At 50.2% G+C, this 26,828-nt stretch overlaps 1 protein-coding gene and 1 long non-coding RNA gene across 9 annotated transcripts in view; one reads left to right on the top strand and one right to left on the bottom strand.

The window, feature by feature from the left end:
• Positions 1 to 2,195: 2,195 nt before the first annotated feature.
• Positions 2,196 to 26,828, bottom strand: part of RANBP10 (RAN binding protein 10) — a 170,115-nt gene continuing 145,482 nt past the window's right edge. For 7 of the 8 annotated variants that reach the window (XM_038368100.2, XM_038368103.2, XM_038368102.2 and 4 more), the window contains 9 exons: positions 23,379 to 23,563; positions 17,231 to 17,343; positions 13,864 to 13,972; positions 12,117 to 12,265; positions 9,711 to 9,906; positions 7,814 to 7,938; positions 6,296 to 6,441; positions 5,749 to 5,860; positions 2,196 to 2,876 (listed from right to left, as the gene is read on the bottom strand). In XM_038368100.2, coding sequence (XP_038224028.1) covers positions 2,746 to 2,876; positions 5,749 to 5,860; positions 6,296 to 6,441; positions 7,814 to 7,938; positions 9,711 to 9,906; positions 12,117 to 12,265; positions 13,864 to 13,972; positions 17,231 to 17,343; positions 23,379 to 23,563 — 1,266 coding nt within the window. In that variant the 3' untranslated portion in view covers positions 2,196 to 2,745. The remainder of the gene's footprint in view (positions 2,877 to 5,748; positions 5,861 to 6,295; positions 6,442 to 7,813; positions 7,939 to 9,710; positions 9,907 to 12,116; positions 12,266 to 13,863; positions 13,973 to 17,230; positions 17,344 to 23,378; positions 23,564 to 26,828) is intronic. The other variant, XM_038368101.2, reaches the window with a different exon arrangement.
• Positions 13,966 to 16,367, top strand: LOC122456329. Its single transcript, XR_006275192.1, has 2 exons — positions 13,966 to 14,769; positions 15,566 to 16,367. It is a non-coding gene; the product is annotated as an uncharacterized LOC122456329 (long non-coding RNA).

The following is a 26,828-nucleotide window of genomic DNA, read 5'->3' as shown; positions in this document are numbered from 1 at the left end:
TAGCCCAAGAGCATTTAGATGCTTTACCTGTAATGAATGAGAAACTGAAGATAAAACAACTGCTCTGGAAGAGTAAATGCAACTGTGGAGTAAGAAGCTTTCGAACAATTCTGCCAAGGAAGAAAATGATCCATGGTGCAAGGCCAACACAGGGACCCAAGGGGACAGCTGCACAATGACAAAGAAAAGGCACTGCTTAAAGGAAGTGGAACCTCTACAGTACTGAGTAGCAAAAAGCACAACCTCCAGGGAATCTTTGAAAAGGAAGTGGTGATGTTGTTACAAAGGTGGGAAGAAAGGCCAGCTGCAAGCCAGGTCGGAAACAGGTAAAGCTGACCAGCCACTGGAGCTGTCCCCATCCCTGGGGGACATAGTTAGGTAAGTAAGTGTAGACCCAACCTACCTAACCCAAACTGGCAAACCCCAGGCCAAGAGAGGACATTAGACTGGGCGCTGGAAAGCAGGTCTGCTGTAAGAGATACTATGGCTACAAGTTCTAATGCCAGGCTGGCTTTAGCAGATGCTAATGCAGCAACCCCTGGCGGCTGTTTATAATGGACTGTGCAAGCCAGGCCTAGCGGCTGGTGATGAGGCTGCGGGAAGATTCCTCCCTAAGTCAGTCAGTGCACCTACACAAGAACTATTCTCAATTCTACATTTTCATCAACAGGTGGCACTAGCCATTTACACATTGGTAATGATTTCGCAATGGAACCTTCACCCCATGTGCTTTCCCCCACTCCCCCCTTCCAATTCTGTCTGCAAAGGGTTTACCTTTGGTGTTCCCTCACCACCGCCACGGCAGGCAGCGTCCAACCCCTCCTCCGCCAGGCCCTCAAGCATTTGCTACACCATCAGCAAAATCAGTAGTGACGCAGGGTCTGGGCTTCAGCAGAGAGGTGCCCCAGGGTCTCCTGCTCCAACTGCAGCCTCCACTCGTGGTGCTGAACATACAGCCGGGAGCTAATCACACAGCGCATTCCTTCCCCAGCATGGTGTGTAAGCTCACTCCCAGTGTGGAGCCCACAGAGGGGCTGGCGAGGATTCTGAGCCTGATTGCCCTCCCCTTGGCATTAGTGAATTTGAACAAATTTTATTTTTATTTTCCCCTTATGAAAAAATTTCAAATTAAACACAGAAAAACCAGCAGAGACAAGTACTGCAAACCCCATTTCCCCTCTGCGAAGATCTGTGGGAGGGCAGGCAGGCAGGCAGACCGCTCGCCACATTCAGTCACACCATACCCAACTCTCCGTCAGCAACGGCACCCAGACACAAACACGCAGTGTGTAAAGCTGTTGGGTATCGTTAGTCTCACGCGCGCACACACACGCTTTTAATTCAACATGTCTAGCAGCATTTGTGAGGATGCCTGTGACAGTACTGCTGAACCAATTCATCCTCCCTTGGTGTTAAGCCGTCACAGCTCCTTGCTGGGGTCATTGTGTGGCTCCAAACTCAATATTTACTTTACAATCCTTATGAAAACAGAGCTGCTGCCTTTAAATGTAATGGCCTGGCTGTCCTGTATTTAAAATCTTGCTGTCTATAATGCTGTTGTCCACACACACAGCCTGTAAAAACCTGACATTTACAAGCTTTAGGGGTGACACAAGCACACTCCATACTTCCAGGTCAACTCTCCCAGCAGACCCCGGCATATCTAAGCAGCGATCTGGACATCTGGGATGGGTGATCAGTAAAGATTCCTAGCAGAGCTCTAGCTGGGGGATGCAGCCCAGATCCCAGCTATGCCAACGTGGACTAAGCCGCAGAGAATGGGGCTCCATAACGGAACACACAGCCAAACCCTTCGCTCAGGCAGCCCTAGCAGCTGCTCCTTGGAGGTTAGCGCCAGGGGCTCAGCCAAACCTGGTGATTTCCAACTCCCTCCGCTTTTCCAGCCTCTAACCACAGCGAGGTGCTCTCCATGCCCGAAGGCTGACTGTTCCAGGGCTGGAAGTGCATTTGCAGCCTAGCCCACTGACATGAGGAACAAGGCAATGTCTCCCACTGCACTAGTCTGGCCCTTCACAGGGTCAGCAAAGGACCAGCCCCGGGCTCTTGAAGGGGCAGAACTGGTGAAGCCCAGAGATCCTTCAATTCCCAGGATGAAGCCTAAAGTGACTGCTGGGGTGGGGGTGGGGGGATGACAGAGCTTGGGCTGTGGGGAATAAATACATGAATGCCTTGGCTGAGGTGGAAGAGACCTTTTTAATGAATGGGATCCAAATAAACACCATGAGCTGCCCTCTGAGGAAGAGCTCAGGTCACTAGCACTGGAGATAAATACTGGATGTTCATGTGTGGGGATGGGTATAGATCTTTTTTACTTAAGAAAATAAGAAGCTGTCACCCAGGTGGATGAGCTTTATCACTAAATTAGCAGAAACCAGCTCAGCACAAACTCTCCAGATATAAATACTGGTGGCTCAGTCAGAAAAAAATAAAGAGAAAGACCTAAATCGTAAGGCGCTACATTAGATTAACCAGCGAAATACTGAGTGCTGCTGCAGCCGCAGTGACGGTGGGGAGATGGGAGAGGTCTGCCAGCCGCTGCCCGGCTCCGCAAACGGCACGGAATGGGGACCTGTGGTGAGGAGGGACTGACTCAGTCAGCACTCTGTCTCTTCCTGGGGCAGTGGGGGGGCCGGGCAGCAGGGAGGTCAGGCGAGGGAAGAGGCGGTGGCGGCAATGGAGGGTGAAGGGCAGCACTGGAGGACGTCACTCCATCTCCTCTGGTGGCTAGTGCAAACAGTCGTCAACTCTGGCAAAGGAGCAGGAACCCAAGCCCACACGAGCCATGAGCCGCAAACACTCGGAAGCCTGGCCCAGGGCAAGCATCAGCGGGGGCTGCTTTGGCAGGTTCTGAGATTCTGTGGGGAAGAGAGAAGAAAGCGTCTCAGAATGGCCGTGCTGGAAGGCTGAGTACGGCACCTTGCCAGAGCGGCCTACCTAAGTGCTCCCTCGACAGCGAGCAGAGCACAGGCTGGACGGCTGCTACAAAGAGCTGCCGAGCTCCTCACGCTGGGTTTGCCAGGGTGCTGTCCCTGCACAGACTCTCTCCCACATTCGCTGGACGCGCCCCCCAGCAGTGTGAGGCAGCAGGACCTTTGGGAAGCAGTGCTGCGTGGGCCAACAAGCAACTACTTGTGCTGCCAGTCTGAGTCCAAGGGAGACTATGGGGCTGCACAGCCCCTGTTCCAGCTACTGAACCCCTGAGACTCAGGAGAGCAGAACATGGAGGCAGGAGCAAGGTGGATGCTAGTTAGTGACCTTCTCTGAGGTGGCTGCTGTCTGCTTCCACTGATGGGCATTTAGCCTGCAGTACAAGCCCCCTCGGGCCTAGCCGTGGATCTGGAGTCCTTCATTTTCTCAAGTGTCCTCTCCAGTTTTATGCTGCTCATCTCTCTGGAGGGGAAATACTCCAGCCAGCTCTGTGCCTCTGCTGAGACCTCAGCCAGGCGTACCAGCAAAGGAGGACGCTTGGTGCCACCAGCCTCGTAAAGGTGTCAGAAGAATCACAGGATGCACACAGCATGTCTGGGGACAAGTCCCTCAGCCACATCCTTCAGCAACTTCTCATCTCCTCCAGTGGGTGAGCAAACAGGGCAAGCACCTTGCCCCACTGCTGATACTGAGCCAGCCCCATGTGGCTGTCAGCAGCCTGATCCCCAGAGGAGACTTTCCCTCCCCAAATTCCACCTCCTCCATGTGTGTCTGACAGAGGGTGCAGCCAGGTACAGGGCTGGAGCCCTATCTCCCCTCTAGCTCGCTGCTCTCAGGTTACTGCTTGTCATGCTGCACTAGAGACCACAGCCACAGCGGTGGATTACACAGACCAGACTATCGACGTATGGGGCCTTCCTAGGACCAGAACACGGCTCTGTGAGACAGAGGAGCAGGCTCGTGCACGGAGCTTGGCCAGCGGGGGAAAGACTGACCTGGGCTGAAACTGAGTCCCACCAGGGAATGGGGAAGAGGGAGAGAGTTTGGGGATCCAGCTCCAACCCCTGCCCCGTGTCCTCAGAGTCTAATTCCTACCCTCCTTTCTCTGCCACAAAGGCCTTGAGGGAGCCAGCTCTGCCACACCTCCTCCCTGGTGGTACCAGCAGGTGGAGCACTGGGAGTGGGCGAGTCCCCGGCCCTCAGTGCTGACCTCACAACAGCCCCCACAGGCAGCACTGCTCAGTCCCTTCTGCCCTGCTGGGTGTGCAGGGAGCTGGGCCAGGCGAAAAATTGTGACTAAAAGAATCAAAAAGTAGCTTTTCAGGCTCCCGGCCAAGCCCCAGCCTGAGACCAGTGGGGAATGAGGGAGCAGGGTGGATGAGCTGCCACGGGACCCTGTGTAGTGATCAGCCTTCTCTGAGAGCCCAGGGGGATGACGTGGCTGCCAGCCAGAGTAACCATCTCTCCCTCGACCCTTTGCCAAGATGTCAGAGGAAGCCAGGCTGCAAGGGGTCCTGTCGCTGTACAGGCCATATCCTGCCTGCAAACAAGCTTCATTACCATGGAAAGTTTCTGTGTCAACAAGCCCTGGGAATTGGCCAGTTGCTGTCTGGACAGGCTCCACCCTAGGCCAGAGGCTGAGAGGCCAGAACCTACTCTTTCTGGGCTGACTTCCCTAGCTTGGGACTCTTCAGAAGCAAAGCAAAGGAAGAACCTGCTATTGATCCTCAGGCAGATCAGGACTCTGGAGTACAAGGCCATCATCCCGAGGAAAGCCTGGAGCAGCTGTGTCTATGGGGCAGGCGCAAGGGGTGAAGGCCTTACACAGTGAGTGCTGGGCTGGGGAATGGGTCCTTGGAGGCCAATTAGACAGCAGGTGCTGGCACCCAACTGTGGATGCAGAGGGGCCCCAGAACTCAGGGGCCAAGACCAGACCCAACTCCTCAATTGCCCAGCTGCACATGTGGCCAGCAGCTTGGGAACACAATGAGAACTAATCAGCTGGAGGAGACCCCACGACAGATCTCTGTGCACACAGCAAGGTCACTCCACATCCAGCTACCCTCAGGTTGGAAAGGGCAGCCCTGGCTGGGCTGCATGGCCCGTTTATAATCTTGGCTACAGGCAGGCCAAGGGAGAGGGAATGGCTTTCAAGAAGGCTCAGGAACCCTCTCTCAGAGAAGAAAGCTCATTTAAATGCTTGAAACTCTGGCTTTTCAATGAAAACCCCCAAAGCAATCACAAGTTTGTCCTCTTCACTCTCCAGCCACAGGCCCTCAGGTGAGGACAAGCACCACTGAAATGAATTCTACTGATGGGATGGTGAAACACACTTTCCCTGACAGTGGAGTCAGCTACAGACCGGAGGGGTGTGGCGGTCAATCCCTGCACTGAAAGGACCCCGGAGGAGAGAGCTGATATCTGCTGTTGGGGTAGGGTGAGACAGGGGAATGCACTGGAGGTGGCTTAGCTCCTTGCAGCGAAGGTGGAAATTCCTGAAGAAAACCCTCAGAGAAGCGTTGGGACAGGCGACTGGGTGCCAGCCAGGAGGGGAACAGAGCAGGAGCAGCAGCAGCTGTATGATGGCCAGGGAATGGGGGTAGGGCTGTGGGTATCTGGCTTCCCTTCCACCCTTCCCCAGTCACCCCAGCTGTCACTGTCCCAGGCCACAACCCCTCGGAGCAATTGGCAGGAACAAGGGGAGCTCCAGGCACACATTTCTGAGGGCCCCCTCACATCCCAAGCACCTGTCCAGGGGCAACTGTGCTTGCGGCACAGGTGTCGCGGCCCCTGCCTTACCCAATATAGCACTATTGAGAGCAGCACACACAGGTTCCCTCTGGATTGGATCCAGCTGCTGCCCAACAGGGCAGTTCCAGGGGTCAGAGTATGCTAACAGGCTGAAAGCGTCCTGGGGACAGAAGAGAGACATGGGCAGTAAGGCGAGCAGCAACGCAGAAAACGGGGAGGTACTAACCGTCACCCAGGGCACGTTCCCCAGCCAGCCAGGTAGTGGGCATCTGCCAACAAGAATGCCCCAGCTCCGGGGCTGTTGGGCAAGGCAGTTGGGCAAGGGGCTGCTGAGTGAGACATGCACCTCTCACTCCTGGCTGAGGTGCCAGCAGTGGAGGCAGACATGCACCTCCCCCCAGCGCAGAATGAACATTGGCTTGTGGGAGCTGGCCACAGACGCCCTGTGTTATTGAGGGCCACTGCTGATTCTAGCGTTGTTCCCACCCCTCTCCACCCGCACAGCACCCAGCCTCCCAGTACCCGGCAGGGAAAACCCCAGCTCTGGTCCATGTGGCGGGTGCTGCTGTGAGCCCAGCCAGAGGCACCCCCTCACCTGCAGCATCTTCTTGTGTGTCGCATTCTTCCCGTACTCTCTGCAGAGCTGCTCGCTCAGAGTCTGCAGCTCCCGCCCAAATTGGATCATTCGCTCTGTGGCAGCATGGTTCCCCCCGCAGAGCTGCCTCTGGGGGCAGCCGTCTTCTGGAAAAAGGCCAGAGGGGAACAGAAATGACTGCTCTGCAGGCAGGCAACTCCTGGTGCTCAGCCCTGCTTCAGGTCCACAAAGTCCTTCCCCGAGGCCCACCCTCACTCTAATGTTCTCCTGGTGGGGGTGCTTTAAGGGCAGCCTTGCAGAGCAGATGCCCACTGCTGTTCTTTGCACCCTGAGCCCCGTGTCCAGCTGTCTGCCAGCAGGCAGTGGGTGTCTGTGCGGGGTGCACACAGGCACGGTACCGTCCAGGATCTGCCCTGGATGAACAGGAAGGCAGCATTAACAGCTCATCAAGTCTCATGACCAAGCCACACGGGTCCACACTGCAGCTGAGCTGTGTTATCACCTCTGTGGTGAGTGTGGAAATGTAGCCCTGGGGAAGGGGCTGCACTGACAACTCCCCCCCCCCCCAAACAGTTAGAGCCTCCCCACAAGTCGCTGCCTCTCTAGTTCTGGACCTGCAGGGATGCCTGGCAATCCACGCCAGCCATCTAGGTGGTTTTTGTGTGGTGAGCACTTGACAACCAGGAAACAGAGTGAGACCTTCACAGCCTCATCTCGTCTCACAGGGCACGTCACCACAGCAACTAGACATCCGTGGCTGGACTTTGCCAGGTGACTTGGGCGGTGGGGCTGTTTCATTGCTGTGTAGACTTCTGGGCTCAGGATGGAGCCTGAGCTCTGGGACCCTCCCACCTCGCAGGGTCCTAGAGCCTGGACGGCTACACAACAATGGAACAGCCCAAGTCGGCTGGCCTGGGCCAGCTGCGGGTGTCTAGTTGCTTTGTAGACCTACCCAGAGAGGCCACAGAACCACCCACCAACAGAGGATGGCAACTGTCAGTACGGTTCTGAGCTGGATGTGACTGGTGGCCAGGCTCTGACCTCCACTGCCCCATCACCAGCCCAGCTGATTAGCCCTCTGTATCCTGCACCTCGGGAGTTCCAGGGCAGTAGGATCCCCCAGGGTGAAAGTCTAACACACATCATCTTTACTGGCAGTTTGCATACAGGATGCACTGAAAAATTAGGCCTTTTGTTTGACTCCCCTGTAAAGGGAGCCCCACCCCATGTATCAAGTCAGTGGGCAAATTCAGCTGCCCAGCCCTGTCTGAATCAGCATTAAGCACCTGGCCCCCAAAAAAGTCTAGATTAGTTCAATTCCCAGATGGTTTCTCCCCAGCTCTGTATCAGAGATCCCGAGAATCTCATGCCTGCACCCTGGGCTAGGGAACAGACCCACAGGGCAACGCCCAACCCTGATCCAGTCCCAGATAGAGCTAATGCATGTGTCAGCAGTGCCATTCCCCCGCTAACTTTTTGTGAGGGAGAGGAGAGCACTCCTGCCTTCCAGGGCCCTACCCATGCTGGACTCGTCCGTCTGGAGGATCTCTTCATGTTTGTAGGTGCCATTCATTATCCTGGTGGAGGAGTTTTCAAGGACTCCATTGGGGTAATGCTCAGCCTCCATCTCCATCTCACTGTCACTGGGGAGCAAAAGGAAAAGAAAAGCCTGAGGGCTTAGAAAGGGCAGAAACATTCCCCAAAGGGAAAGTCCTACAGGAGGAAGTTTGCCCAATGGCCGACCAGTGGGCTGCCAGGGCTAGACACCCAGTAGCCCACAGGAGACAAGAAAACAATCTATCCAGCAGGGCAAAACCAGGTTCAGAATAACGAAGGACTCTATCTATAAAGTGCAATTCCAACTCAAGTGGGTCCCGGAGGAGGGAAGATGTGAAGTACTTAAATTAATATTTCAAATTGCAGCCACTTCTGGGGTGGAGAACAGCAGCCAAGCAGCACACAACACTCTACACAATACAGAGGAAATTTTAGCCAAATGCACCGAGGCAAACCATCAGCCCTAGAAAAAGTGTCCCACAGGTTCTTTAATGTCCACACAGAGCAGACAGGGCCATGGTTTCAAGACCTCTACACAGCAAATTGCAGGAGACCTCCACTGCTCTAACTCAGAAGGCTGAAGGGATGAGATGATCTGCCAGGACTTGAACTCAAGAGTTCAAAGATCCTCTGTGTTTCGGATCTACGCCGTCCCCGCTGGCATAGAGCTGTCATTACTCAGCATTTGTTCAGACGATTCGTAGGACTCCAGTATGTGATGTCTCTCACTCAGTTATGAGCTGTACAACCATGTGGAGTTCAAAGCGGAAGCTAGAGGCTTCCCTGACCATGGTATTTAGCATCCCACTTTGTGAGTCTGAATGTTAGCTGACAGTTAGTGAGGACCCCTCATTAATCACAAAGATCTCTGCCCCAGCATACCCTAGGCAGCCCCGCAGCAGCCAAGCAGAGAGGAAACTCGGCTCTCACACTTAGTCAGCATATTTGACAGAACAAGGAGCAAGGTCTCAAGTTGCAGTAGAGGAGGTTTAGGTTGGATATTAGGAAAAACTTTTTCACTAGGAGGTGGTGAAGCACTGGAATGGGTTACCTAGGGAGGTGGTGGAATCTTCTTCCTTAGAGGTTTTTAAGGTCAGGCTTGACAAAGCCCTGGCTGGGATGATTTAGTTGGGGACTGGTCCTGCTTTGAGCAGGGGGTTGGACTAGATGACCTCCTGAGGTCCCTTCCAACCCTGATAGTCTATGTCTATTTCAAACCCCAATAAATGTAGCAATAATGCATTTATTCATTCTAGGCTTGAAACCCCCATGACTCAATGGAGATGCCTGTAATTCATATGGCCCTTCGGCCCGATGACACCAGCATCTAATGAACTGGTCCAGTGAACAGAATGTGACCCCATGCAAAAGGGACACGTCTAAGTGACAAGGGTCTGGGCTGCAGTGCAGGAGACTCAGGTCTGCTTCCTGCACCCAGCTCAGTCTTTTATTCCGTGCGGGAGCAAACCGATTCCTGGAGGAAGGAGGCCTGTGTGCTGTCCACAAGCAAGCCCTTTGCTGAGAGTGCAGGAGCACGCACGGCAGGGCTGCCTTTTAGACTACCCTTTGGGACAGTCACAGCATCACCGTGGCAGGACATCTGCCCCAAAGGTATTTGGGGACTGTTTTCTCAAGGCTATCCTGCTTCTCCTACGGGAATGGGCAGCACCAATTCAGCCCCAAGGTGGGAGGGAGAGTGTGGAAGAAGACCTGCCATTGGCTGCTCAGCAGTGATGCCTATAGCTACTCATGGTTACCACAGTGATGGAAAGAGTGCTGACCGAATGGCTGATGAGGTGCTCAGAAAGCAGGCTAAGCCCCTTCCGGCCCAGGCACGGGAAGGCACCGCAAGGGATACCTGGTCTCCTGGTTACTTGTACTGCTGTGCTGCTGGGATTTGGTGGAGTCTGTTGAATTGGACTCAGAGTAGTTCACAGATGAAGGAGAGGAAGAGGAGGAAGAGGACGACGATGAACTCAGTGCTGGGTATTTACTGTGGCTTTGTTTGCTTTTTGTGGATGTGACTCCGTTGCTACAGCTTGGGCTGTCTGCTCCTGAAAGCCAAGGAGAGAGGTGTCAGAGGGGAAGGGCTAGGCAGCTCTGGGCTGAAGTCAGCAGCAGGAGACATTGCTTGTGCTCCTGTCACTGAGGAGCAGGCCCCAGGGGAGGGAAATAGGGGCAGGCTGCAATTCACAAAATAATAGAGCTGCTTTTTACATTAAGCACAGTGTTAGGAAAACACAAGCAAACCCCAAATGAACAGCAGCGCCCACTCGCAACACCTGTGCTTCAGTGATTGTGAGAAACACTCCAGCGGATAAGATCAGCACCAACTAGCTCAGACACCTGAGGAACTGAGCATCCCAAAGAGAAGCACACAAGACACTCAGCCCACGAAGTTTGTCTTTGTTGAAACCAGAATTCTCATCCCTCTAACATACCTGGGGAAGAAATCTAGATGTTCAGTGCACTAGTACAAAACTAGGCCAAAATCCACCTGCTGCAAGAGAATTAAAGCTGAAGAAGCTTTAAAAACCTCACACAAACTGCAAACTCCATCTCATAGGATGAAACATGGTATAATGGGACACAGACAACTTAACACCAACCTGCCACATGACACTTGTTTATAATTTACGGACATTTTAAAATGACTAATCTGATTCTCCTCACTTGGGAGTTACAGGAGCAAGCGAAAGGAGACTTAGGCCCACAAAGCTATCACCATGTGCCTGGTACCATAGATGACAGCACTGATTACATATGCAAAGCCTCATCTGCCACTAACTAGCTGTATTATATATACATGCACAGACATGACTGTCAAAACATTAAACTGGCTCTGCAACATACCCTACAAACTCAGAAGTGAGGACAATACACGCCTGCCACTTCACGTGTGCATTCATAATGTGACAGCAAAATGCATCACAGGCTGACGATATGGCTGTGCGTTGCTGAGTGGGTGTCAGCTCACTGATGTGTGCACTGATGTGGCCAATGTTGTTCTGAAAGCCAATCTGTGTACTGACAGGATCAAGCGCCGCGACAGCAGCATGTTCATGTGTGTGGACCGGGACAATGCTGGAGATGAAGTCTGTCTTAACTTGATGTTCATTGAGTTTATTATGTAGGAATTTCCTAGTTGCAAAAATCCATTACCACAGAGACAATCAGATTCTAAGGCCAGAAGGGACTGTTCTGATCAGCCACCCGACCTCCTGGATAACACAGGCCAGAGAATTTCAACCTGGGATTACTGCACTGAGTCCACATCCTGTGGTTGAGTTAGCTATTTTTCAGAAAGACATCCAGTCTCAAGACAAACAGGGGCTGAGGCCCCAGAATGGAAACATGGCTGAAGGGAGCAGGGCTATGGAGCTGCTCAGTTAATCATCTCCCCTTCATTTAAGTCTTTGCATGCCCAGCAGAGAACGTTTTTATGAATGCTCCAGCTCTCTCCTTTTAGCACCCTCAGCTTTTCACATGGAGCAGCTCTGACTGCCAGGTGGAGACAGCTTGAGTGTCAGCAAGAGATTTCTCCACTGGGAATGTAAAGCTTCAAACAGAGCAGTTCTGGCTCCCTGGCCCATTCCGTCCATCTCCACCCTCTGCTTTGATCTTAGGCAAGCACCTTATGCCCCTGGCTCTCACTTGTTTTGCTTTGTAAATCCTTAATTCCGAATTCATTTTAACACGTTGTTACACATGAAAAACCTGTAGCAAAGTGTATTCATCTCACTTCTTTGCTTAGCCTGGCTTCCAAATAGAAAACAGGATTGGGTACTGCAGAGGAGGAAGCAGTGGTGAGTGCACTGGACACCTTGAAGGAAGGGGAGGTTCTCCTGTAGACTTTAGGAAGTCCATAGGAGAGCAGTTATCCCTTGTGGGCCCTGCAGTCGAAGAGACAAGCTGTGCGAGCCAGGCCTTTGCTTATATAGCTCTGCCCGAGGAGGACTAAATCAGGTAACTGGCTGTTCTGTGAGGCAGTCCTTTTGAAGAATATTCTGTCAGCTTCCACATAGGAACTTCTGCAAAAGGCTGTTGTACAACCTAGTCTCTGTTAAAATAATTAATTCAAAATCAACAGTATGCCATTTCTGTCAGAAAGATCACCTCCAGTAACAGTAAATCTTTCCTGCTGGGGTTAGGAGGACAGATGTCTTTTAAAGAGCAAAGGACAAACCCCAGCAGGTTGTGTACAAAGCGACCCATCCCCAAGACCTGACCTGCTTCGTGTGGAGATGGACAGAAAAGCACTTACCCGTGCTGTGAACATGCGAGTTGTTCGATCCGTGTCTGGGGCTTAGGCTGGGGGATGCTGGGTAACTATCCTGTGACTTGGGGCTGCGGGCACTGAAACACCGCACTTCGCTGTCTGTTCCATTCACCATCTCCACAAACTGTCGGCACCTGTGTCAGACAAGGACAGAGATACCGAGGAAGAAGGGGAGGGTGATATGAATTAGATTCAGTGCTGGTGCTTTTCTAGTGATTGCTATCATACGTCCCAGAGCAGCAGCAAACTGGGATCAACCAAAGCTTAGGAGGGGTCCTAGCTCTGAGTAGGGCATCTCAAGTCTCCCCGTGTCTTCAAGTTGGGAATGCTGGAGAAGGAAGGGAGTTTTGATACTGCTGCCTAGAAACAGATGCTAATGAACCTGGAGACCTGTACAAGGATGGACAAAAGATGATACATAAACAAGACCATTTCAAGAGCAGATAACTACACTGTAGCTTCCAGCCCAGTATTAGCTGATTAACTGTGTTTTACATATGACTGACAAGATGCTGCATCTTAGCTTGGATCAGCCAAGGCAACAGATCACACTCAGACGTGGACAGAGACCATATTACAGTGTCAACAGCACTGGCTACAAAAGCACAAGATACCATAGGATCGGGGGGGGAGGGGGGAGAAATGAGGCACTGATTCCAAACAGCGGGAGCAATTACGACATTCTACTCCTGTGGCAAGGTAACTGAGTGCTCAGACACTATTCCTGCTAGTTAACCAACTGTTTAAATGTCTGCACTGATCTGAACCCACCAGAATTCACACAGGGAGTGCAAGCCAAGAAACTGGGGGTATATGGCACTGCATGGCTAATGTTCCTCGCATCACAGGTATTCTCTCTCTAAGCCCAAGGGTGAAAAGGTGATTTCCACTGTGCTGTCCATGGCAATGAATGGTTACTCTAGAGAGTGCACCAAACTTCGTACCTCCCCCACTGTCCAATCAACCTATGCTGGGGGCCACTACAAAAGAGAAGACAATATAAGGTGAAAACACTCATCTACAGAGAAAGGCTGGCAAAGGCCTAGCTCTCCACTCAGCTCTACTGGGAGCTGACAGATACTCCATATCCTAGGGTAAGCAGAGAGTAAGAGGACACATGAACTAGACCTGAATGACTCAGGACACCAACACACACACACACACCCCAATTCTTACTTTCCCTTTGTCTCTGCCTTAACTCCACCTTTTTCCATACCAGCTTCTTTCCATACCAGAATCCCCACAGCCGTGCCCACACTTCTCAGCAGGCTGTAAGTAGGGATGAACCGAACTTTACCACGTTCATGTTGATTGAACAACAGGATAGACTGGGAAGACCAAAGGCAGTGGTAATACACCGGGGTAGGAATCTGCACCACTTCCATATGGCTGCAGCACTTTTCCCAGACCTGGCATTTTGCTCAGGTGGAGGGGATCTCCGTGGGGCAGGCAGAATGGGTCAGGCCAACAAGGTGCCTAGTTCGCCCATCTTTAGTTGATAGGTCATGGCAAAGCCCGACCAGCAACAGCTATGGATCCTGAGCAGTGCTAACAAGGGTAGTCAGTGTTCCTTCCCACCTTGCTCACAGGGTAACCGCTCTTAACAGAGGTCTCAATCTGCCTGAATTAAGAACTATGTTGGTTCCTAACACAGTGAGGCCTGTGGACTGCCTGGTTCGGCTCTGTAGACTTTCCAGTGGCATCTCCCAGCACAAAAGCTAAACATACTTACTTTAACATGAAGAGCAGGTTAGGGTTGTGTTCTAGGAGGCCAGGGTAGAGCTGCTGCGTGGCCTCTATAGCCTCTCCCACTCTGCCTGCTAAGACTAGCTTCTGTATTCCTGCAAGCAAGAGGAGATCTATTGGCACCAAGGAAAGCCCAGTGATAGCAGGTACTGTGCTCACTGAGATGACACACGGAGCCCCCACAGATCCCTCATGCCCCCAGAGCCACATCTCCAATGGTCACCCGCAAAGAGTCTAGGTATAGCTGAGCTTATGCCATTTGTGCACCGAAAGAAAGCCTGAGAGGACAGGCAGGGGATTTGTTGATACCTCCGAAATATCAGGAGTTGCTGGAGAACCAGTGGGAGATACAAGGGATGTGCATTGTGCGCCTGTAACTTCCTAAGTGAAGAGGTGGGGTGCTGAGCCTTAACCAAAGGCTTTTTTTATTCAGAACATTAGCAAGCTACTGAAGTTAAGCAGGGAATGGCAGCCTGGTCAGGGCCCATCAGGCTGCTGGGGGAAACAAGGGTCTGGATCATTCAGGGTTCTCTCTACAGAGGCACAATCCCAAATCAGCTGCACACCAAGATCTCAGGAAGCTGGTTCCAGGAACAATGAAGACTGAACTGGTTCAAACCTGACAAGCTGGATGTTTTAAAAGATTCAGGGATACAAAGCAGGAGCGGAGGGATAGCTCAGTGGGCGGAGGGATAGCTCAGTGGTTTGAGCATTGGCCTGCTAAACCCAGGGTTGTGAGTTCAATCCTTGAGGGGGCCATATAGGGATCTGGGGCAAAAATTGGGGAATGGTCCTGCTTTGAGCAGAGGGTGGGACTAGGTGACCTCCTGAGGTCTCTTCCAACCCTGATATTCTATGATTCTATAAGCGCCAGGTCACACACCAGCCAGCAGTGCTAGTGCCAACTTATCTGCTCTGCTGGCTGGGATGCCAGGCATGGGGTAGGGACTGAGCATTCATTAATCCCAGAGCACCCAGAGAAGGAAGTAAGGCACCAGCTGCTCATTTACAGTGCTCTGTAGCTTGTGGGTTTTCCCTAAGCGTAATCAGCAAATCACAAAACAGGGTTGCACTTTCATTTGATGATCTCAAGGTGCTTTGCAAACACTGGAGACCGAGGGCTAGTCTACACTAGAAGCTCTAGCAATGAAGATGCTCTAAGCTGACCGGAGAGAGCTCTCCTGTCGGCATTATAACTCCACCTCCGTGAGAGGCTGTAGCTACGTCGGCGGGAGAAGCTCTCTCACTGACATAGCGCTGTCTACGCTGGCGTTTACGTCAGTGTAATTTTTTGGATTATTCACACCATTGAGCGACCTAAATTACACCAAAGTAAATTCTAGTGTAGACACGCCCTGAGTCTAAACCTCCTGTCTGAAGGAGGCAAGTATTAACTCCGTTTTACACATGGTGAACTAAAGCATGGGGGCTGAAACTTGCCCAAGTCAGTGCCAGAATTCACAATACAACCCAGGAGTCCTGACTGCCAGTTCCCTGCTCTAATACTCCCACTGCACAGGCTCCCGCTTCTCAGAATCCTCTCTCCTCTAGGTAGATTAAAAATTGTCTATTTATCTTGTCACTGTCCCTTTAATTAAACTGTAACATGAGAGTCAGCTAACTCCAGTGGCTGACGCCTGCCTTTTAAGTCACATTCATTTTATTCCTCTTGTTCACCTCCATGGCAGTTTTTTTCACTGCCTTTCTTTCCCCCTCTCTTGCTTTTCTGGTTTGCAGGCTTTCACTGGTTTCTCTCTGCCTTTGATGCTTCTCCACCTTCGATTCTATTTCTGTCTCCCTGTCTGTGTTGTTCCTCTCTTGATTTGCCTGTATCTTACAGAGCCCATTTTAATCTGTCTCAGTTTCACCGGAACACAGAGACATCTCCTTCTCTAACACACTTCCTGTTTAGTCTCCTTTCCCATAGATGACTGTGGCAGTACTACCCCATATCAGATATCCCTATCAGGTTGGGCAGATAACCCATGTACTAATAAAATCAATGACACCAAAGCAGCTTGAAATCTACAAAAAGCTCTTCTGCTTCGCAGCCTCTTCCTTCTCCCATCAAAGCGGCAGCAAGGCAGAGTGCTGTCCATTTCAAGCTGTTTCTGCTTTGCTGCTCTAGGTGTGGCCTGTCAGCAGAGAAGTGGACAGTCATAATCCTTGCATGGGCATTGTGGAGGGAGGTGCAGCGCTGGGCAGCAACTGCAGGTCATCCCAGGCTGCTGGGCAGAGGATTCTTCCAGCCTGAACACTCATTCAGCACGTATAAGAAACGTGTGTTCCAGACAACTACAGAGGAATGTAACATAGGAGTGACATGACATAATAGCCGCGTGGGAGAGAGATCACAAGCAGGAAGGAGGCACATGTAGCAGAGGGCAGAACAGCAGAGCATCAGGGGATGAAAATGGAAATCAGCCAGGAGAAGATGGAAAAAGATGCAAGACTGGACCCAATGCTCTGCGATTCTGTAAAAAAATAAAATCAGGGGGATTTTAAAGATTGCATTCCAACTGCTCTCCAATTCCTTAGTAATCCAGTGGGAGGGTTCTCGTCAAAGATGTATTTTTCCACGAGCAAGTTAATTAGAATGGCTCAAAGAAAACAAAGCAGCACATTTTATGCCTGTGGAAGCTGGTGGCCTGGACATTAAGAGGTGAAGGGGGGAGGGATAGCTCAGTGGTTTGAGCATTGGCCTGCTAAACCCAGGGTTGTGAGTTCAATCCTTGAGGGGGCCATATAGGAATCTGGGGCAAAAATTGGGGAATGGTCCTGCTTTGAGCAGAGGGTGGGACTAGGTGACCTCCTGAGGTCCCTTCCAACCCTGATATTCTATGATTCTATTAGCTGATGTAGCAGGCAAAGCAGACAGGTGTGGTGCATGGCTCTCTACCCAGCTCTGCTCATTGCAAAGCCCTTCATAAGCAGAAAACATGAAATGAATTTGACCAGGGTTTGGCTTGATTCATTTGTAATGGGTGCCACAGTAAAACCAGGCAGATGCATTAAGGCCTCTATGGCCCCTAGTCCTCATAATCAAGTTAACGAGACTGCTGCCAGCGGGAATCTAAGGCCCCAAATTAAAGATATCTCTGGGGTCTCAGTGCAAATGTTAGTGGAGATCAGCTCTTTAACAACAGAGGTAATCAGCTACATTGTTCCAGAACTGGGCCCCATCTCCAAGAAAGTACCTCCTGCCCTGGAGCAACTCTTATCCTGATGTGCCAAGCTGCTAGGCCATGAGTTTGCAAGGATATGAGCCTAAGAGGTGAAGGAGAGAGATGGGAAGGGAAGGGCTGTGACTTGGAGATGGAACCTAAGGAAGAAGAGTGCTCTACGAGTCTTACTTTGCCTGTTCTTTATGGAGGTCTGTTCTTCCTGGATTGTGGTTTCTGTCACTCTGGCAAAGGCCGTCGCTGTTGCACAGTATCCATGATGAACCAGGTAGGAAGACACCATACTAGGAAACAAGAAAATAAAAACAGCATGATATGCATCACTAAAACAGAGGAACCACAGGAAGGAGGGGAGGGAAATCAACACGGGTGCTGTTGCAGTTTCAGCATCAGGGAAAGCTACTCAACTCAGTCCTGCTAGAACACAGCCAGTGTCTTACTCCTGGGGTCCAATCAGTGCTAATTGCAACGTAAACCCCTGTCCACTGGGAATTGGGCTGAGGCCCCCAAAATCATCTAAAAACAGACGCCAAGACATCAGATATATTTATCTTATTATAATCGATCTGGGCTGGACATGGACATGTGACCCAAAAGGGAAAGATTCCACATTCCATTACCAATGCTACAAGCCATTCAGAACCATAAGAGCTTTTGCTTTGTTTTGATCTTTACTATCTCAGCATTTTCTGTACAAAGATCTCAAAGCAGTTTACAAACTAATTAATTTAGCCTCAGTCTCCTTGGAAGCAGACCAGGATCTGCATTTTACAGACAGGAAAACCAAGATATCAAGAAGTTGAGTGACAGGTGACCTGAGTTCTGATCATTAAATACTTTTTTCAACAACGCAACAGATAATTGAATGGATGCCTTCATATTTATATTACCCCCATACACTAACAAGTGATTTACCATGCAGACAAAATTTGAGCACTTATTTAGCACATGCATTAGTGATTTCTGAATTACGTTTTAATCCTTAAACGTTGGAAGTAAAAACAAATATTTTCATTGTGATGTCAGACAATATATGCAGTAGAAATATATTTCCCCAGTGACAGCAGGGACCTTTCCTTGTTGAATCCATCTCGTGCCTTCTCATTGTCTCTGTCATTTAAATGTTAGTGCTATGTAGAGACTTCATCAACCTTAAATGGTGGCCTGGAAACTGGCTTGGAAATAGCTTCTCTACCAAGCTGGCTGCTGATTAAGATTGACCAAGGAGACAGGGCCAGAATGGATTTTCAAACTGATGACTCTCTCTATAGGAGGGAAATATTTTTGGGAGCCAGCAACACATTTGCCGTTCAGATGGGATTAACAGCTTTATTATTTTAAAAAACTGCCCAGTGACTTGCTTCGAGACTGAATTCCATTCACTGCTATTAGAGGGCAAGCGAGCACTTGCCAGGATCCTCCTTGTTACAACCACACACAGTACTGTAACACCAGCCTGCTTGGTATGCATTGCAGAAGGTGCTGACCAGGCATCCCTCTTCACAGCCAGCCAGCCTCTCTCTGGGGCCAGCTTTCTGGCCATCTTTTGTGCCCAAAGGCAAACTCCAAGTGAATGAGCTGCAACCCAAAGAATTTTTGTCTATTTTTAATAGCTCTTTCAACAGCCAGTCTTTGGGATCCCTATCTGAGAACCTCTTCACTACTGCAAGGCAATACAGAGACATAGCCACACTGGAAACAAATGGCAATAGTTACCACTAAACTGTCTGAAAAGCTTGTAAAGACAGTTCTGGTGCTACTGCAGAAGCTTGAATCATTTCATGCCAAAATTTTGGAAGACAGTTTGCAGCATATGTGTGACTGAGTGTCTCATGATTAAAGTCAGAAATAGAGTGAGTTTACATGCTGCAATTCTGGCACAGAATAGCCCAAGAGGCTGATCTGGTAGCATAACATCATGGGCTTAACCCTTTCGGATTCTGGATCAGAAGTTTGGAACAACCAAGACGACTGTGTCTGTTGAACCCATCCCATACTTTACACAGAGCCCCGGGCTCGGGAAGTGTAATGACTGCAGTGCAGACAGGATCAATAAAAGCTCAAACTTCTAGTAACCTGGGACATAACAGCAAACATCTCTCATTAAGATGGCCAAGTTAGACTATGGCTGAAACACTAAGAACACGGCAAGTGGATGGGAGCTAAGAATTGGGCTGGCTTTCTGTTAAGTTGAATTCAATAGCCAGAGCTATCTAACTCCTTACCATAGGTATTTAAACTGCACTATACAGCTAAATGAAATCAGAGCTGCCCCGCATTCTTATATTTCTGTCCTTGGCATCACAGCCTCTCAGCAGCCACCCCTGTCAACTGACCAGTGCAGTATCCTGTCCTTTGTACTAGTTTACTACCAGCACCAACTCACGGGTTAGATGCCTTGCATATTTACCACAATACAATGCTCTGCATTGGCTAGCTGAGTGCCACATGTCCAGCCAGGAACAGCTCCTGAAATCTTGGAGAGATGTTGCTCCTCTGAGGAATGTGCTACATGGTCTCAAAATAAACTGCTGCTGGCTGTTCTGGCAGGCTGCTTTCATGTTAAGGTAAGGCAAAGCTAATGATTTTCACAGTCCCAGGCTAGACCAGGTCTTGTCTTTGGTGCCAGACTGATAAACATCCCCAAAGCCAAGCATGCTGGTGGGACTGTAGACAGAGAACTTACAGAAACACTCCAGGTAGGGCTATTCGCCTTAAAGTGAGTGCTCAGAGCACAAGCACAGCGCGCACTTGGGTATAGCCTGCAGTGCTGGGGGCTTCTCTGGCTCATCCAGGCTTGCTTCCTTCCTCTGCTGTCTTGTACCTCTGGTTTCTGTCGAGATGCCATCAGGAACACTTCAGGTGCATTACCAGTGTTGAGATCCTACACATCTCTCTCAGCCAGCCACTCTAGCTCAGCTACATTTCATGCTATTTTAGATTCTCCACAGCAGTGGCTAAATTCTGTCAGCATGGACACCAGGGGATCAGAACAACGTGAAGGAAGAATTATTTATCAGTATGCACCCCTTGCTAGTGGCTGCATCCCTTTATCAACCACTCTTACAAGTGAAAACTGGTGTATGTGGTGGGAGAGGGGGAGGTGTCCTTTACAGCTGGAGAACTCCTTTCAGGAATGCTGCCACACCAAGCTTCCTTCTTCAAGCACACGTGATCATTCACCTTGCGGACATGTGCCCAATCCAGTCAATTCCCCTGGACCACACTGTCTCCGTACGTACCTTTCAGAATGTAACCCGGGAGTTCAGGGCAGAGAGAGTTTTTTGGACTCTGTGGCATGTAGGCCTGATATGTGGGGGTCAGTTCTGCAGGACACCCACCTTTCTGATCAGTTCCTGGAGGACAGACCACATCCTGTTGGCTTGTTTTGGTGGGCTGCTCTCAGACCAAACAGCAGCTACTGAAATTACAAAGCATGTCTATCGCCACTACAGATGTCTGGTTGCATAGCTGTCAGTCAGGGGTGCTATGAGGTGTGATCTCTGACCAATATAGCTGTGGCAGCAGAAGTCCCTAGGGTAGACACAGCTGTACTGCCAGAGCTATGCTTTTACTGGTATGGCTTGTTGTACTCAGAAGGGGTGGTTTTACTTGGCCAGTATAGCTGTGTTCAGTCGAGCAGCGCTGTGCCACCATGGTACACCACTATTCCAAATTTCAGACTAGCAGTCGCGTTAGTCTGTATTTGCAAAAAGAAAAGGAGTACTTGTGGCACCTTAGAGACGAACAAATTTATTTGAGCATAAGCTTTCGTGAGCTACAGCTCACTTCATCGGATGCATTTAGTGGAAAATACAGTGGGGAGATTTATATACACACACAGAGAACATGAAACAATGGGTTTTATCAAACACACTGTAAGGAAAGCGATCATTAAGATGAGCCATCACCAGCAGCGGGGGAGGGGGGAAGGACGAAAACCTTCATGGTGACAAGCAAGGTAGGCCATTTCCAGCAGTTAACAGTGGGGGAGGGTGGGGGGGAGAAATAACATGAGGAAATAGTTTTACTTTGTGTAATGACTCATCCATTCCCAGTCTCTATTCAAGCCTAAGTTAATTGTATCCAGTTTGCAAATTAATTCCAATTCAGCAGTCTCTCCCATGTATTTCCCCATGTTATTTCTCCCCCCCCACCCTGTTCCTCAGATGTTCTTGTTAACTGCTGGAAATGGCCTACCTTGCTTGTCACCATGAAAGGTTTTCCTCCTTTCCCCCCCTGCTGCTGGTGATGGCTCATCTTAAGTGATCACTCTCCTTACAGTGTGTATGATAAACCCATTGTTTCATGTTCTCTGTGTGTGTGTATATAAATCTCCCCATTGTATTTTCCACCAAATGAATCCGATGAAGTGAGCTGTAGCTCACGAAAGCTTATGCTCAAATAAATTTGTTAGTCTCTAAGGTGCTACAAGTACTCCTTTTCTTTTCACTATTCCAAAGCATTCCCAGCGTAGACATGGCCTGACTCGCCAATGCCCTCAGCTGATCCCTGGTTAGCCGTCTCCACGGAGGAGGTACTCGTGTTTCCATGAGGTGGCGAGTTTATTACATGTCCGGAGCTTAGGACTCCAGCTCCTTTGGAAGGGACCTGGAGAAAACAGCCACAGAGCACTCTGCCCCCTGCAAGGAGGACTAGGCCAGCATTCCTTTCTGACAAGGCTCCATATTTTGTGTGGCACATGAAACCTAAATTACCCCTCCCTCACGTGTCACTGCCCCCCCAGGACTTCTCATGTCACCATGCCCAGCCCTCCCGCCCACTCCTAACCAGTACAGGAGCTCCTGTGATCTCTGTTACTAATTCAATAAATTTATCATTTTACAATTTTCAGTATGCTGCAGATTTTGCATTGGCAACACATACCTGTCCCGCGCACATTGTCCTGGGGAAAACAGGAGGTGGATTCCCAGGTGAGGGGCAAATTGGAGCCTGTGGCACTAAGAAAATGTGGGAGGCTGTTTGGGCTCCTGGCCCCCAGGAAGCAGTAGAGACATCATCTCATCTCCTCCTTCCCTCCCCTGCTTGCACTCAGAGTGGGAAAGGGAATGGAATTCATTTTCCATTCTCTATGAATAGCTCTTCACAGCTGTCCCAACATACCATGTCTGTAACTTGCCGTTCAGAGCCACACTTCTGGATAAGAACGTCAGCATGATGTTTTACCAAAACCATCAGCAGTGAAGCAAATATTGGCGTGTAAATGGTCATTAAGTTTCAAACAACCCATCGAGACAGTTCACACCCCTCAGGGCTGTCATTTCAGGATGTCTGCAGACTCAGGCAGACACTGTACAGCTTTGGAAGGCTCATTTCAGAGTCAGAAGGACCAGACATTTTTAAGAAGAATGGCAGCTTAGTCTTTGGAGTCCAATTACGCAGCAAATGAGGGCAAACTTGTATTATGCATTCGCTAATGACCCTGCAACTGACTGCGGGGAGGAGAGGGAGGGCTGGCTGCCTCAAGAGGAGCCGAGTTTTGCCCTGTTCATGGGCACAAGACTAAAAGTGAGGCTTATAGAGGCCCTGAGGAAAAGCATCAAAGAAACAATCCCGAGTGCCTAGCTGATGTGGACTCCATGAGTTCCCTTAAGAGTTGTGTCTCCAAAGGGCTGAATTAAGCCATGTCTACCCTACAGCGGCTAGAGGGGCATAGCAGGTATGGCCCTGTGGCTAAGATGGCATAACCCTGAAGTGCAGACGCAGCCTATGACGACGGAAGGGGTTTTTCCATCACTGTAGGAACACCGCCTACCTACCTGACAGTAGCTTGTCTGCACTTGAAATGCTAAGGCTAACATTCAGTTATGGTCAACCTAGCTTTTTAGTGCAGCTCACACCTAAGCATGCTGCCATCAACCTAGCTGTGCCTACACTGTGGGATTGATCAGATTAGCTCCAGCACTCAGGGGTGTGGCTTTTTCCCACCCTTGAGCACCACAGTGACGTTGACTTAAATTTTAAGTGTAGACAAGGCCTTCAACTCTATTTACACCAATCCCTTAATCTCCTCACCCTGACATATCTCCTAAAGATTGGAGCGGAAAAGGGTTTCATCCTGAGCAGGGCAGGAATGGCAGATCAGGTTTTGGATCTTGACCAGGAGAACGCTTAGTGATGCTTTCAAGAGCCTGCCTCTAAATACTAAGATGGCCTCCCTGGACTGTGGCATAAAGGATTGTCACACAGTGTAAGGGAGCACAACAGAATTTGCGTTACCATTGCTCATTCTGCAGCATCTGTCAGGTGCTACATCTAAGCCAAGAAAAGTAGAAGAAAGACTGCAGCAGAGACTCACTTCTGCAGCATTGCTTGCCACTCGCCTAGTCTGTCTCCTATGGGAAACCGCTTAATGGTTCCCTGAATCTTTGCTCGCCACTCCCTCATGTAGTCCTCAATGTCAAACACGAACGGCTGCTGCCCGAAGTTGGCGTCTACGATTTCTCCTGGCGTCTGCAGCCCCACAGTGGGATAGAGATTTGACTGCAAAAAAGAAAGAAAGTCACATTAATGCTTCCCAACCCTTTCCCATGGGCTCCGACAGGAGCGCATGGGTTGTCTCTGGCCCTCAGGGATGGGCTCCAAGGGCAGGGGAAGCTAGTTTTTAAAACCATGACTTGTAATTAAAGGGGCAAGAGGCAACTGTGGCTGCTCTAGGTTGGTGACAGCCTCCAGGCTCAAGAGCCCAGTTCCTGCTGCTCGAAAAAGTGTGGCATGAAACCAGTGAATTGGGTTGCCTTCCCGAAAGACTGAGATCTATGTCACAACTAGTATGTGTGACCTGTCAATCTGTTCTTCCAGAGGGTTGTGTGATCTCTACCACAATGCAGGAGCCGAGATAGTTACAAAAATTGAAAGACAAGTGTTTGTATTAGTAAGGTGACTACAAGTTACCCAACAGATGGGAGAGCTCCCATGCCAGCATCCTGGGGGAGGACTCCCCTTTAACACAACTAACCCAACTAGACAGCTGGTCCAGACAGGCTCTCCAGCTCTCTATTCCAGGGAACCCTTTCACCTTCATTTCCCCACACCCTGTCAGACAGCTGCTATCCAAACATCTTGCACCTCTGGGCAAAAGGGGAAGGATGCAGGACCCCCTCAATCAGCCCCGCTACAAGGGCTGTCCAACACAGCAAGTGGGGTAGTAAGAGGGTCCTGTAGTTGACTCAGCTCGCCAGTGATGCCAACCAAACCAGCAAGTTCACTACCTGGGTTCAATTTCATTTCCAAGTGGCTGTGCTAATGTGGCAATCTCTCCAAACATCAACCAACACATCATTCAGAGCTCCTGGAGGGTTGAGACGATGTGATTCAAGTTTGGGGAGATGGTCACTGAACACAGTACAAGCAAATGAATGCCATTTAAGTTAGCCTCATACCAATCCTGCCCCAATCAAAACCTTTGGAGATTCTCAAAACGGTGCTGTGAAGTATCCAATCTCCATGGCATGTGGAAGAACGAGGGGAGACAACACGGAGAGCAAGGGCTCGCCAAATATTTAATTGTGTGGACGACATCTTAGAGAGTCTCCTGGCCACTTCTCCTGTTCATGATCACATCCGTGGGGCACCTACAGCAATCGCTTAGGCAGGAAGCTAGGAGCAGTCACCGGAAACAAGGGGCAAAGGTGGCACTATGTGACCAGACCACCGTTCATAGACCAGCAGCAAGTGTGCCAGGAACCAGTGGTGATCTGAAGCCCATGGTTTGGGAACCACTGACAGTAAATATCTCCCTGCTTTATTCTGTTGCCTTGTAGCTAACTATTCACATGAGGGCCCCATCATGGTAAAACAAGGAGCAAAATGGGCCCAAGTTCCTAAGGGAAAAACTGAACTTCCTGCCCGAGCGCTATCACACAGAGAAACACAGCTCAGTAACTAGGGACAGTCAGAGAAGTTCAAGAATAGGTGAGAACTTTATTGCAGAGACGGCCACGGGTCTTCTCTTTGATACATGACACTGGACGACACGTGCCAAGCAGTTCCTTCCAACCTGACCATATGGGAGCCTATGCTGGAGTCAGGGATGCCACCTCCTGTTACGAGTTAAAAGGAATAAAGGCAGAGTGGAATTTCCGAGAGGTGGCCACACTGCCTACTTGCCACTTCGAGGCTCCTGAAATCTGCCCGGTCACAGAAAGAAGAAGAGCCAGAACTCTGGCTTGTTTAGTTTCATGCACTTGTTAGTGAGTGTTAAATGGTGGGCCTCACTTTCCAGCTGCCATGTGAAAAATAATAAAGCAGAACAGCAGTAGATGCTGGTGCGACACCTCTCAGGACACACCCAAGGGATCTGTCCCAAGGTAACGTCAATGCCTGAGAGCAGCCTGATGGTCCAGGCTTCACTCTCCACAGCTAAGCAACCTCACTGGATTCTGAGGAAACAAGTGACTGAAGAACTCCTTTGGACCCTTTCCTTCTGCTCTAAGGTTTCAAAAACAATAGGTATGCTGGGTAGATGAAACAGTGCGACTTCTCCCTTCCCCAAAGAACCTCCCAGCAAAGCTGGCATTTCAAGTCCAGTGAACTGGAGCATGATTTTCTCGACCAAAAAGATCTGCATTTAGCTGCTGTTCAGCCGACTGAGACATGAACGGCTGGCACTGTACGTTTCTGGAGTTTGAAATGCTAAAACGGAGTGGAAGCGGCTGCTCCACACAACACTAATTTCCTCCCCTTCTCCTCCCCCCGAGGCTGGGAAAGGAAAGGAGGAAACGAAGCTGGCTGCATCACTGACTCAGCATCTCCTTTGTATCACATCCCTGAGCAAGAATAACTGGTGGGTTACGTGGGTGGGCTAATTCAGATGCAGCTCACACCACTCAGTGCCTTATCACTAGGGGCTGCTATGCGTGTGCATCACAGCACAGCGAGGAGATGGCACAGGGGGGGAATTGTGGTATTTAAGGAGCGGAGTTAGAGATCCCCCTCCCTTTCAAACAGAACTGGCAATAAGGAAAAGCCTCCAACAGACACTACCGTCTTGCCAGTCTCTGCATTGAGAGTGATCACAATGCAGGGTCACAATGCAGCCTCTCTCGCACACAAACCGTAGCCTCCTTGTTCGCTGATCGGAGCAAACGTCACTTACACTCTGATCCTACCGAGTGGGGCAGCTGCCTATCCTGCCTTGCGTTCTCCCTCAATGATCCCCCCACTGTCTCCTCTTCCCCACCTACCTCCTGCATTCACTTGAACATTCTCTACATTCATATTTCCCTCTGTCACACCACATCCCCTGCTCCCCCAGTCTACCTCCTGCGCTCCACAGTCCACAGACCCCGCTTAGTTTCCTAACATAGCTCCCCTCGCTGCTGCCTCCTCTCCCACAGCCTCATTCTCTGCACATTCCTAGCACAGCGATTAAGGGGCCATCATCTTCCCTGAGAGCAGCCTGGCTTCACACCCATTGAAAACATACTGGATCTACAAAGTTAATGAGAGTAAAACTAGCAAAACCTTTGGCAGATAGGACTCTGCAGCACAAAGGGAGCAGGTTTCCTGGGTAAGGTGTCTTGGGTCACTTTGTGGAGCTGATCTGCACTTTTAGGACCCTGTTTGCACAACTGGCTGCCCCACCTCTCACCAGGGCGTAGGCGTAACTGGGGGCAGATATTAAAGGGGTACTGATGATACACATTTTTTAAACTGACTACATTTTTAAAAAATTCCCATTTCTGCTATATTCAAAGATTCTGAGGTCAGACAGAACCAAACCTGATCACCTGTATAACACAGCCCA

The sequence above is a fragment of the Dermochelys coriacea genome, chromosome 12 (assembly GCF_009764565.3).
Source record: "Dermochelys coriacea isolate rDerCor1 chromosome 12, rDerCor1.pri.v4, whole genome shotgun sequence".
In the NCBI taxonomy this organism is placed as follows: domain Eukaryota; kingdom Metazoa; phylum Chordata; order Testudines; family Dermochelyidae; genus Dermochelys; species Dermochelys coriacea.
This window is presented reverse-complemented; position numbering and strand designations above follow the sequence as displayed.